This window comes from Salvelinus sp. IW2-2015, unplaced genomic scaffold, assembly GCF_002910315.2.
Source record: "Salvelinus sp. IW2-2015 unplaced genomic scaffold, ASM291031v2 Un_scaffold6757, whole genome shotgun sequence".
NCBI lineage: Eukaryota > Metazoa > Chordata > Actinopteri > Salmoniformes > Salmonidae > Salvelinus > Salvelinus sp. IW2-2015.
In genome coordinates this window covers 12,409-26,039 of record NW_019948019.1, presented here as the reverse complement: position 1 = coordinate 26,039, position 13,631 = coordinate 12,409, and the positions used below count along the sequence as shown (strand labels likewise).

Sequence of the window (13,631 nt, the reverse complement as noted above, 5' to 3'; positions counted from 1 at the left end):
ATCAGTATTATTAAAACACTCACTACCTCACATCCAGTATTATTAAAACACTCACTACCTCATGAATGTTCCCATCGTATTATTAAAACACTCACACCTCATGACTGTTCCCATCAGTAATTAATAAAACACTCACTACCTCATGAATGTTCGCCATAATGGTTATCTATTCAACACTCACTACCTCATGAATGTTCCCATCGTATTATTAAAACAATCACTACTCATGAATGTTCCCATCAGTATTATTAAAACATTCACTACCTCATGAATGTTCCCATCAGTATCATTAAAACACTCACTACCTCATGAATGTTCCATCAGTATTATTAAAAACACTCACTACCTCATGAATTTCCCATCAGTATTATTAAAACACTCACTACTCATGAATGTTCCCATCGGTATTATTAAAACACTCACTACCTCATGAATTTCCCATCAGTATTATTAAAACACTCACTACCTCATGAATGTTCCCAATCGTATTATTAAAACACTCACTACTCATGAATGTTCCCATCATATTATTAAAACACTCACTACCTCATGAATGTTCCCATCAGTATTATTAAAACACTCACTACCTCATGAATGTTCCCATCAGTATTATTAAAACACTCACTACCTCATGAATGTTCTCCCATCAGTATTATAAACACTCACTACCTCATGAATGTTCTGCATCAGTATTATTAAAACATTCACTACCTCATGAATGTTCCCATCGGTATTATTAAAACACTCACTACCTCAACATCAGTATTATTAAAACACTCACTACCTCATGAATATTCCCATCAGTATACTCCATGTCAGATAAAATAATATGCTGATTGTAAAAAGGATTAGATTGTCTGAATATAATTAAAAATATAAATACCCCTAATAAGAGGTTCATTATAAAATGTATAAAAACAGAAGTACATCATGTAGACGCATTAGGTGCTTAATGTGATGTCTGTTTGACTGACTGACGGTTTTTAATTGTCATGCATTAATAAAATATGCACTGACTAACAAATGGTTCTCTTTGTACGTTTCAAAATAATAACAATTATTTGATGAAATAAAGTGGCAAAAATTACTCTTTTTGTCTGAAAACTAATAATACAAAATGTTACCAACTGCGTTACCCAGTCTAGACAGCAGATGGCGATGTGCCTCTTTCAGTCGATGCCGTCAGCGTGACTAAATATCTAGTGGACATGACGCTTCAACCACACAAACAGGGTTGCCATGTTTGGAGCAATGTCTGAGTTTTCTAGCCAAATTGTGCTACTTTGAAAACGATGTGGTGGGTGAAAAGTATTGGTCGGCGGTTACAGGTTTTGGGCCACTTGTAATTTGCACAGCGCCGCCATGGCATTTTTCTTAAAAATACAATCTTCACTGTGATGCTGCTGCTGCTGACTCAGGCAGTCTGTTGCTGATAGAATGAGTGTTGGGAGGTGGGCAGCAAGAAGGGGTGGGGGCGGGGCAAGAAGGGGTGGGGGGGTGAGACTGAGCGCTTTTTATTTTACCCCTTTATTTAATTCCACACAATCCCGGATCCGGGAGCACCCCCATCAGTAAAAAAGCTGACTAGCATAGCCTAGCATAGCGTCACAAGTAAATACTAGCATCTAAATATCATTAAATCAACAAGTCCAAGACACCAGATGAAAGATACACATCTTGTGAATCAGCCATCATTTTCAGATTTTTAAAATGTTTTACAGGGAAGACCCAATATGTAAATATATTAGCTAACCACCGTTAGCAAAAGACACCCTTTTTTTACTCCACCATTTTTTTCCTGCATAGGTACTATCAAAAATTCAACCAAATAAAGATATAAATAGCCACTAACCAAGAAACAACTTCATCAGATGACAGTCTGATAACATATTTATTGTATAGCATATGTTTTGTTAGAAAAATGTGTGCATATTTCAGGTATAAATCATAGTTTACCATTGCAGCCACCATCACAACTCTCACCAAAGCGACTAGAATAACTACAGAGAGGAACGTGAATTACCTAAATACTCATCAATAAAAAACATTTCTGAAAAATACCAGCGTACAGCAAATGAAGACAAACATCATGTGAATCCAGCCAATATTTCAGTTTTTTAAAGTGTTTTTACAGCGAAAACACAATATAGCATTATATTAGCTTACCACAATAGCCAGAAACACAAGCCATTTACCAAGCAGCAAAAGGTTAGCGATTCGTAACAAGCAAGCAAAAGATTATATAATTTTTGACTAACCTTCATAAACTTCTTCAGATGACAGTCCTGTTAACATCATATTACACAATGCATATAGGGTTTGTTCGAAAATGTGCATATGTAGCGGCACAAATCGTGGTTTACAATGTGAGTAGTGGCCAAACTTCAAGCAATCTGTCCGGCGCCATCTTGGAGAGGCACCTAATCTAATCGATAACTAATCATAAACTTGACTAAAAAATACAGGTTGGACAGCAAATGAAAGATACATTAGTTCTTAATGCAACCGCTGTGTTAGATTTTTAAAATTAACGTTACTACGCATACAGCGTGCGCAAAGCGAGACCGCACCGAAATTCATGCGGAATTATTGTTTAACATTTGTCAACATAAATACGAATTAACAGCATAAAGACTTCTACTATTTGCTGAGCTTCCATCAGAATCTTGGGCAAGGTGTCCTTTCTCCAGAACAATCGTCTTTTGGTTGAAAAGATGTCCTCTTCTCCTGTAGAAATAGCAGCTAACGCTAGCCATGTGCCGGAGAGGTGTCCAACTAGCGATAGCGCGTGACAAGAAAATTCCAGAAAATCGCAATAAACTGATATAAACTGCTATAAGTCAGTTTAAATTAACTACCTTATGAAGTTTTTAAGACAAAAATCAAATTAAATCAGAGCCGGAGATATAGAACTGCTAAAACGAAGCTTTTCAGGACGCCATGGTGATGTCCCTCCTGCATCAGGCGCCCCGTTGAAAAGGTCGGACCTTCCGTTCCAAGAGCTTTTATAGTGCCCCAGATGGTGCAATCACTCCATTCAAATTCTCACCGCTTACTGACATCTAGAGGAAGGCGTATGCTGTGCATGTAGCCCCATAGCTTACATGGGAATTTATAAACTGACCCTAGAACAGAGACCTCGATTTCAGAAATCTCACTTCCTGACAGGAAGTGTGCTGCAGAATGTTCTGTTTCACTCAGAGAAATAATTCAAACGGTTTTAGAAACTAGAGAGTGTTTTCTATCCAATAGTAATAATAATATGCATATTGTACGAGCAAGAATTGAGTACGAGGCAGTTTAATTTGGGAACKAATTTTTACAAAGTCGAAATGGCGCCCCCCTATTGACAAKAAGTTTTAACTAGGCAAGTCAGTTAAGCACAAATTCGTATTTACAATGAAGGCCTACTTATAACCCCCCGCAAATCGTCCCCTAACCCGGACGACGCTGGGCCAATTGTGCGCCGCCCTATGGGACTCCCGATCACGGCCGGTTATGATACAGCCCGGGATCGAACCCGGGGCTGTAGTGACGCCTCTAGYACTGCATTGCTGTAGTCTTAACGAGATGTCTTAACATCTGGGACATGATAACGTCACAGAAAATTGCCTAACATTAGTTTTTTTTTTATTCATCCAAGTGTTTCTTGCACAGAGGTTGAGATCCTCTGTCCAACTTTCATCCCTCAAACGCTCCTGTTGGATGTATATATAGCTATGCACATGCCATACGGGATTTATTTACAATCATAGCAGTCAAACGAGTTAAATCGACATCCATTGATTGGAAATGATATGGCAAATTTAATGAGGGCGAATTATAATTTCTCTTGCGACATTATTAAATAATTTTTAGTCACCCTTATCTCACAATAATTATTGTTTCAATGGAAAACCGAATGTTGCTTCTTACATCGTTTCAAGTTAAATTGATAATCCTATTTAAATCACTCGATAACGTCATGGAAAAGGGGTTTGACTAAATCTGGCAACTTCGATGTTGCTGCGAAATGTTTTTATTTTTTTAGAGGGGGTTCGTTTTCAGGCCTTCTGGGCGGGTTTTGAGTGGTCAATAGAGATAGAAATTGTATCTAGACCTGGCAACCACAACAGCAGCTAGTCAGCCACCATTGTTCAGCAACCTCGGTAGCTCGCTAACAAACAGCAGAAACATTGGAGCCCTTTAGACACTATCGGTGATTATTAGCCATTTTATTTTCAACACACTTTCGTCGTATCTACCAGTTACCCCATTTAATAGCATATTTACGTTGTGGTTGTCAGTCAGCTAGCTGGATGGTTAAATTACCGCTAGGCTAGTCGCTAACGGTAACTAGCTAACGTTAGCTAGATAACATCCACGACTATGAGCTCCCTAAACTACTCCCTCCCTGCTAAAGAAGAGGCGGTCGGATGGACAGGGACAGAAACTCTCGTTAAAGAGGAGAAGGAAGAGGAGGCTGTCACAGTTAAACATGAAGTAGAGGGTGAGGCTGTTACAGTGAAAGAAGAAGAGAAAGACGTTGCAGTGACAGACGAGCAAGAAGCTTTAGGAGTGAAAGAGGAGAAGGATGTTACCGTGAAAGAAGAGGAGGAAGAGAAACAAGACGATGCGGTTTTTGGAGTGAAAGAGGAGGCAGCGATGACAGTTAAGGTAGAGGAAGACGTTTTTAGAGTGAAAGAGGAGGAGATGACTGTCTCGTTGGAGGAAGAGGAGACTGGAGATCTCATTAACACCAGTGAGTACTGTCTCAAACGGGTTAAAACGTTGAATGTGTGTTTTTTTTTAGGGTAAGTGTACTGAAATTGTACAGTTGAATATGTTGTTCTGTACTGTAGGGATTGTTAGTCACAAATAGTGGGGACCACCAAAAACGAAACAATGGATTAAATGCATTCTACTATTCTTTCTTTGATAAAGGTAGATGGCTGATTTAAATTCCTGCACTCTGTATGAATGTAATAGGTTCTCCATCAGTGGATGGACTGGAACATTAAATATAGAGTCCTGGACAGAGGCAATTCTGAATTCAACTAAGGATAACCGTTGAAGGTGGCTTACCTCTAGCCAGCTAAGTTTCTATGGCAACAAATCCTTCAACTCATCCTTCAACAAATCTTCTCCCAGGCAGGTTAAGGGCCAATCAGGATGCAGGCTAACTCCACTTTATCCTGACTCAAGTGTCTGAGCTGCGAGTTATGGTGTGGAGTCATGTATAGTAGTRATTTTAGGCCAGGATAGAAGCCAGCTCAGACACTTGAGTCAGGATAAAGTGAAGTTAGCCTGCCCCCTGATTGGTCAGATAACCTACAGTGATTCCACAACAGGATAGAAGCCATATATAGTAGTGATTCCACACCAGGATAGAAGCCATATGTAGTAGTGATTCTACACCAGGATAGAAGCCATGTGTAGTTAGTGATTCCACAACAGGATAGAAGCCATATATAGTAGTGATTCCACACCAGGATAGAAGCCATGTGTAGTAGTGATTCCACACCAGGATAGAAGCCATGTGTAGTAGTGATTCCACACCAGGATAGAAGCCATGTGTAGTAGTGATTCCACACCAGGATAGAGCCATGTGTAGTAGTGATTCCACACCAGTGAGAAGCCATGTATAGTAGTGATCCACACCAGGATAGAAGCCATGTATAGTAGTGATTCCACACCAGGATAGAAGCCATGTATAGTAGTGATTCTACACCAGGATAGAAGCCATGTATAGTAGTGATTCTACACCAGGATAGAAGCCTGTTATAGTAGTGATTCCACACCAGGATAGAAGCCATGTGTAGTAGGGATTCCACCAGGATAGAAGCCATGTATAGTAGTGATTCCACACCAGGATAGAAGCCATGTCTAGTAGTGATTCCACACCAGGATAGAGGCCATGTATAGTAGTGATTCTACACCAGGATAGAAGCCATGTGTAGTAGGGATTCTACACCAGGATAGAAGCCATGTGTAGTAGGGATTCCACACCAGGATAGAAGCCATGTATAGTAGTGATTCCAGACCAGGATAGAAGCCATGTATAGTAGTGATTCTACACCAGGATAGAAGCCGTGTATAGTAGTGATTCCCACCAGTTAGAATCTAGTCATTATACTGTCACACCCTATGACCTCTGACCCCTACATGATACAGACAACATCTAGGTGTTGTTATACTCCCTATAGTTTGCTCTAACATATGACCTCTGACCCCTACATTATACAGACATAATCTAGTCATTATACTGTCAGACCCCATGACCTCTGACCCCTACATGATGCAGACAACATCTAGGTGTTGTTATACTCCTATTTTATGGAGTATGTCTTGATTCAGAAGTACAAATTGTCATGTTAATTTATTCAACATTCAAATATTCATGTTATCTCAAAAGTACTCTTTTTTTTTTTTTGGTTCATTTGAAGGCATATTGTTTGGCACCYTGTACTCTTCAATTAGGCCTGCTTCACATGTCCAGAGTGGGCTCTCTTGTTCATTTTGAAGTTGTGCTTCATTTTATGAGCTTCACTAACACAGTGAATGTGAAAATGCATTATAAAAAAAGGGACCTCTCTCTGTTGGTGATTTGCTGAATGTGCAATCGTCAAGGAGGGATGTGATTGGTTAATGACCTACAATGTACATTTCTATGTATAAAATGGGTGATATCTTCAGAGAGAGCCCACTCTGGAAATGTGACGTGTTAAAAAAATWWAAWAWAATCTAAAAAGAAGCTAAATCATAAAGGGTAATTTTCAGATATTTTTAATGTTGAATAAATGAATGTTCATATTTAAAAGCTCACTATAAAGGCCGATGGTCGGGGGGCCGGAACATAATTACAAATAATTTGTTGACTGCAAGAAGCCCAAACAAATATAATGTTTGACTTAATTTCAAACCTTGCTTATAACTCTCTATTATGCGTGTGAATACTTAGGAACAGATTTCTTAAATTTAAATCACTTGGAGCTGATTTTTCTGGTGTTTTTTTTTTGTCTTATGTCCAACAATAAAAGTTTTTTTTATATATATAAATATATATATTTTCTTCTCAGAAAACTCGGTTGGGCCAAATAAAAACACCCGTGGGCCAAATTCGGTCCGCAGGCCTGAAGTTAGGGAACCCTGCTATAAGGAGTGTAAGACACCGAGATGTTGTCCCTATCATGAACGGTTCACAGATCATAGGGTCTTAAAGGAAGCATGAATAGGTCTCCACATTAAGTTTCTATGTGAGAATTACCAGAACAATCTGAGATACCCAACATATATTTCTGGGGTTTGTCCTGGAGACGAATTGCCCTCTCGCTAAGATTGCTTTAAAAAAAAAAATGTATWTTTTATTTTTTTGAAATTTAAAATGTAATTTAACCACGTAGGCTAGTTGAGAACAAGTTCTAATTTGCAACTACGACCTGGCCAAGATAAACGCATAGCAATTCGACACACACAACAACACAGAGTTACTCATGGAATTAACATGTTCCGCTTCATATGAACAATATTTGAGGCAGAGGACTGATGAAATGTTAGGGTTGCTTTGTCTTACCTTGCTTCATAGGGGCTGGGTTACCCGAGCAACAGCCAGGAAGAGAAGCCCTTCAAGGGAGGGGCCGTAGTGCTAGCCGGCAAATAAGCAGAGGGGGGAGGCGGGAGCTACACCGGGCCACGGGAGAGTCAGAGGGTAATCCGATGGGTATTCCAGAGAGATGTATGGCGAGGGAAATCCCAAATAAAGACATTCCCAAGGCAATACTCCAGAGCTGGGTCAGGGAACCAGGAGGCCAGCAATCAGAGGAAGAAGCTAAACAGGTCGATATGATCAAAGCAGTGCAGTCCAGACTCAGACGTAGGCAAAAACGGCCAATTAGCAAGCTAGCTAGCGCTATTAAACCAAGATGGTAAAAGACTCCAGACTCAGACGTAGGCAAACAGCCATTTAGCAAGCTAGCTAGCGCTATTAAACCAAGGTGGTAAAAGTCACAAAACCCCCTTAGGCCTAAAAGTTGACAAAAACAGCAGGCCAAAAAGTAGACAAAAACAAACAACGAAAAACAAAAGAAGACAAAATAAAAGCTAACGGGTAAACACTGTTAACTAAACAGGTACTAGGCAATACGCGGCAGTCAAGCACGACGCCAGCAGATACTCTTGCCCAGATATGACTTCACTGACACGATGACAACGTATTTAATGACCTTTTGACCCAGATTTCAGACTCACAAATTGTAATATCTCAGCAATGGTAAGGCCTAAAGACGTGAAACAAAGTGCACTGTGCTTCTGAGAGTATGTTGTATCAGCTTTAAAAGCTATGTTTATTTTATCCGCATAACACCCTACCATGACTACTGCCATCCTACCACTACCAAGACTGTTTCACAACCATAAATATTTTAAGCACACATTTCTTCAGTAAATCTCATTTTCGAGTTAAATAATCTGTTTGTCTTTGGCAGGAGAGAGAACAGACTTTCATTCTGACAGTGGGAAGAGTCCTTCAGAGGAACCAGAGACATCCAACKCAGCAAGACGACACTGCTGCTCCCAGTGTGGAAAGAGTTTAACTCAGTTAGGGAACTTGAAAATACATGAACGAATACACACAGGAGAAAAGCCTTACCAATGCTCCCATTGCGGGAAGAGTTTTACCCAGTCAGGGTACTTGAGAACTCATATGAGAATACACACAAGAGAGAAACCCTACCAATGCTCCCAGTGTGGAAAGAGTTTTACCCGCCCGCATGCAGGGCACTTGAAAGAACATAAGAGAACACACACAGGGGAGAGGCCCTACAATGCTCCCAATGTGGGAAGCGTTTTACCCTGTCAGGACACCTAAAAGTGCATGAAAGAACACACACAGGTGAGAAGCATTTAGCAAGACCACACCACTGTTCCCACTGTGGAAGTATTTTTACTCAGTTAGGGAACTTAAAATACATGAACGAATACACACCGGAGAAAAGCCTTACCAATGCTCTCATTGTGGGAAGAGTTTTACCCAGTCAGGGTACTTGAGAACCCATACGAGGATACACACAAGAGAGAAACCCTACAAATGCTCCCAGTGTGGAAAGAGTTTTACCCAGTCAGGACACTTGAAAGAACATAAGAGACACACACCAGGGGAGAATCCTTACAATGCTCCCAGTGTGGGAAGCGTTTTACCCTGTCAAGTCACTAAAAGTGCATGAAAGAACACACACAGGGGAGAAGCCTTACAAATGCGCCCAGTGTGGAAAGAGCTTTACCACATTAGTTCAATTGAAAGAACACAAAAATAAACACACAGGGGAGAAGCCTTTCCACTGCTCCCAGTGTAGAACAAGCTTTGCACAATCAGGGGGCCTAAAATACATATGAGAATACACACAAAAGAGAAACCTACCAATGCTCTCAGTGTGGAAAGCGTTTTGCCCGGTCAGGGCACATGAAAGAACATAAGAGAACACACACAGGGGAGAAGCCTTACCAATGCTCCCAGTGTGGGAAGAGTTTTACCCTGTCAGGACACTTAAAAGTGCATGAAAGAACACACAGGGGAGAAGCCTTACCAATGTTCTCTGTGTGGAAATGTTTTACCACATCACAGAATCTTAAAGTACATGAGAGAATACACACAAGATAGAATCCTTACCACTACTTCCAGTGTGGAAATTGATATTTCACATCACTTGAAGACGGAGTGGTTACACAATTGATTGGACAACATCTAGTAAGCAATACTATACACATTAAAAAGTGAAACTGTAGATATGTTATTAAAAAATTCAACTCAAAGCTAGAAGCATCAGAACGCCTAGAAAGGTAGTTGACTGGGCAAAGTCATATTAGTTATACCCTTAAATATGACTGGGCAAAGTCACATTAGTTCTACCCTTAAATATGACTGGGCAAAGTCACATTGGTCTACCTTAAATATGACTGGGCAAAGTCACATTAGTTCTAACCTTAAATATGACTGGGCAAAGTCATTAGTTCTACCCTTAATATGACTGGGCAAAGTCATTAGTTCTACCCTTAAATATGACTGGGCAAAGTCATTAGTTTCTACACTTAAATATGACTGGGCGAAGTCACATTAGTTCTACCCTTAAATATGACTGGGCAAAGTATATTAGTTCTAACCTTAATATGACTGGGCAAAGTCACATTAGTTCTACCCTTAAATATGACTGGGCAAAGTCATTAGTTCTACCCTTAAATATGACTGGGCAAAGTCATATTAGTTCTGACCTTAAATACGACTGGGCAAAGTCATATTTAAGGTTAGAACTACCTTTCTAGGCGTTCTGATGCTTCTAGATTTGAGTTGAATTTTTTAATAACATATCTACAGTATTTCCGTTTTAATGTGTATAGTATTGCTTACTAGGTGTTGTCCATCAATTTGTTAACCACTCCTCTCCAAATTAGGGCTGATTTGGAAAAAGCTGTTCAAAAGAGGACAATGTATTAACATTTCTTTGTACTCCCTGACGAAAGCCGTGCGGACGAAACGTGTCTGATTTTTAAAAACTTTGTTTCCATTGAACGTGCCATACAAATAAGTCATTTTATGAATTATATGAAGAGTGCCTTGGTCCTCCTTTCTTTTTTGATGACCAATTGACCCCTTTTACCAAAAGAGCACCTTCTGTGTTCCTTAGCAGTGCTTCCCTTCCTCCTCTTTTTTCTACAAGGAAATTAATTAATTAGAAATTAATTCATTAGGCCCTAATCTATGGATTTCACATGACTGGGAATACAGATATGCATCTGTTGGTCACCTTAAAAAAAGGTGTAGGGTGTGGATCAGAAAACCAGTCAGTATCTGGTGTGACCTCATGCGGTGCGACACATCTCCTTCGCATGGAGTGCTGGATATTGGCGGGAACTGGAACACACTGGATTGTACAAGTCGATCCAGAGCATCCAAAACTGCTCAATGGGTGACATGTCTGGTGAGTATGCAGGCCGTGGAAGAACTGGACTTTTAGCTTCAGGAATTGTGTACAGATCTTTGTGGCATGGGGCTGTGCATTATCTTGCTGAACATGAGGTGGTGGCTGAAACATGAGGTGGTGGCTGAAACATGAGGTGGTGGCTGAAAACATGAGTGGTGGCTGAAACAGGAGGTGGTGTGCTGAAACATGAGGTGGAGGCTGAAACATGAGGTGGAGGCTGAAACATGAGGTGGAGGCTGAACAATGAGGTGGTGGCTGAAACAGGAGGTGGTGTGCTGAAACAGGAGGTGGTGGCGAAACAGGAGGTGGAGGCTGAAAACATGAGGTGGAGGCTGAAAACATGAGGTGGAGGCTGAAAACATGAGGTGGAGGCTGAAAACATGAGGTGGAGCTGAAAACATGAGGTGGAGGCTGAAAACATGAGGTGGAGGCTGAAACATGAGGTGGAGGCTGAAACATGAGGTGGAGGCTGAAACATGAGGTGGAGGCTGAAACATGAGGTGGAGGTGAACATGAGGTGAGGCTGAACATGAGGTGGAGGCTGAACATGAGGTGGAGGCTGAAACATGAGTGGGGGCTGAACATGAGGTGCGGCTAGAAACATGAGGTGGCGGCTGAAACATGAGGTGGCGGCTGAAACAGTGGGGGAGGGTGGTGTGCTGAAACAGGAGGTGGTGTGCTGAAACAGGAGGTGGTGGCTGAAAACATGAGGTGGTGGCTGAAACAGGAGGTGGAGGCTGAAACATGAGGTGGAGGCTGAAACATGAGGTGGAGGCTGAAACATGAGGTGGAGGCTGAAACATGAGGTGGAGGCTGAAACAGAGGTGGAGGCTGAAACATGAGGTGGAGGCTGAAACATGAGGTGGAGGCTGATAACATGAGGTGGAGGCTGAAACACGAGGTGGAGGCTGAAACACGAGGTGGAGGCTGAAACACGGGTGGAGGGCTGAAACACGAGGTGGCGCTGAAACACGAGGTGGCGGCTGAAAACACGAGGTGGCGGCTGAAACAACGAGTGGCGGCTGAAACACGAGGTGCGCGGCTGAAACACGAGGTGGCGGCTGAAACACGAGGTGGAACAGGGCTGAAACACTCTGAAACACGAGGTGGTGGCTGAAACACGAGGTGGTGGCTGAAACATGAGGTGGTGGCTGAAACATGAGGTGGTGGCTGAAACATGAGGTGGTGGCTGAAGCGAGCCTCTTGCCCACACAATTTGCTTAATATAAGGAATTCTAAATTATTTCTACTTTTACTTTTGATTAATTAAGTATATTTTAGAAATTACATTTACTTTTGATACTTAAGCACATTTAAAACCAAATACTTTTAGACTTTTCCTCAAGTAGTATTTTACTGGGTGACTTTCACTTTTACCTGAGTCATTTTCTATTAAGGTATCTTTACCTTGACTCAAGTAGTATTTTACTGGGTGACTTTCACTTTTACCTGAGTCATTTTCTATTAAGGTATCTTTACCTTTAAGTCTGACTATTACTTTTTCCACCACTTGTTTCTAACATGTATTGACTCAGGGTACTCAGGGGACTCAGGGTGGGGAATACTTATCTAATCAAGGTATATTCATGTTACATTTTTCATTAATCTTTAAAAAAATATATTAAAACATGTTCCACTGACATTACAGGGTATTTTATGTAGATAGTTGACAAAAATGACAATTCAATCCATTTTAATCCCACTTTGTAACACAATAATATGTGAATAAATCCAAGGGAGGTGTAGACATTCTATAGGCAATGTTCTAAAGACTCCAACCAACCAAAAGCCTGTTCTCTCTGCTTCTGCACAGCAAGCGGTACAGGAGCATCAAGTCTGGCACCAACAGGCTCCTGAACCAACACTGTCTCACACTCAATTCGTGCAAGTATGTACAAAAAAGTATTTCCGTAGGTTTTGTGCGTTTTTGTGTGGCTTAATTAGTGTGAAAATACAAATTTTTGTGCATCTCAATTCGTAGGAAAATACATATGTTTTTGTGAGACATCATTTATAGGAAAATACATGGGGGGGGGGGCAGCAAACTTCGGGACAAACATTTGAAAGTAATTGGAGCAATGCATTTTGGGTAATGGGGTTCTACACGGCCTTTTTTTGTGTCCCACATTTATTTATATAAAAAAAGAAACGTGTTAACAATCCAATATTGTTAATCAACCAGGTTGTCACCGAAATACTTATAATAGTAGTCTTCCGTTTTTTATTTTTTATTAAAGCCAATACTGTTCTCTGTGCTTATTTTCGSTTAATACTTTGGGATTCTGGTGCTGTTTGATTTCATGGGGGTTGCTAGATTGGAGTAAAAACGGGTTTTTGTCAGGMTTTTTTTGGTGGTGGTATAGTGTTTGGTTGGGGAATCGAGGTATACATTTTCATGATGGGAAATTGATTTATAAATAAATATGGGGAAATAGAAGACCTGCAAAAAAAATGTTTGGTTTAAATTCACCTGATGCAACTGCATGGTATTTAGAACTAAAAATGAGTCAGGACCATGATCAATTAAACCATATCTATAACGAGTCTGGACTATGATCAATTAAGCCATGTCTATAACGAGTCTGGACTATGATCAATTAAACCATATCTGTAACGAGTCAGGACTATGATCAATTAAACCATGTCTATAACGAGTCTGGACTATGATCAATTAAGCCA

The 13,631-nt window shown here is 40.6% G+C and overlaps 1 protein-coding gene across 1 annotated transcript; it reads left to right on the top strand.

The window, feature by feature from the left end:
* The first annotated feature begins 3,995 nt into the window (after window positions 1-3,995).
* LOC112079038 (zinc finger protein with KRAB and SCAN domains 4-like) lies at window positions 3,996-9,043 on the top strand. Its single transcript, XM_070442209.1, has 2 exons — window positions 3,996-4,741; window positions 8,463-9,043. The coding sequence occupies exons 1-2, from the start codon at window positions 4,369-4,371 to the stop codon at window positions 8,843-8,845; spliced, it is 756 nt and encodes a 251-aa protein (XP_070298310.1). The 5' UTR covers window positions 3,996-4,368; the 3' UTR covers window positions 8,846-9,043.
* The last annotated feature ends 4,588 nt before the right edge of the window (window positions 9,044-13,631 follow it).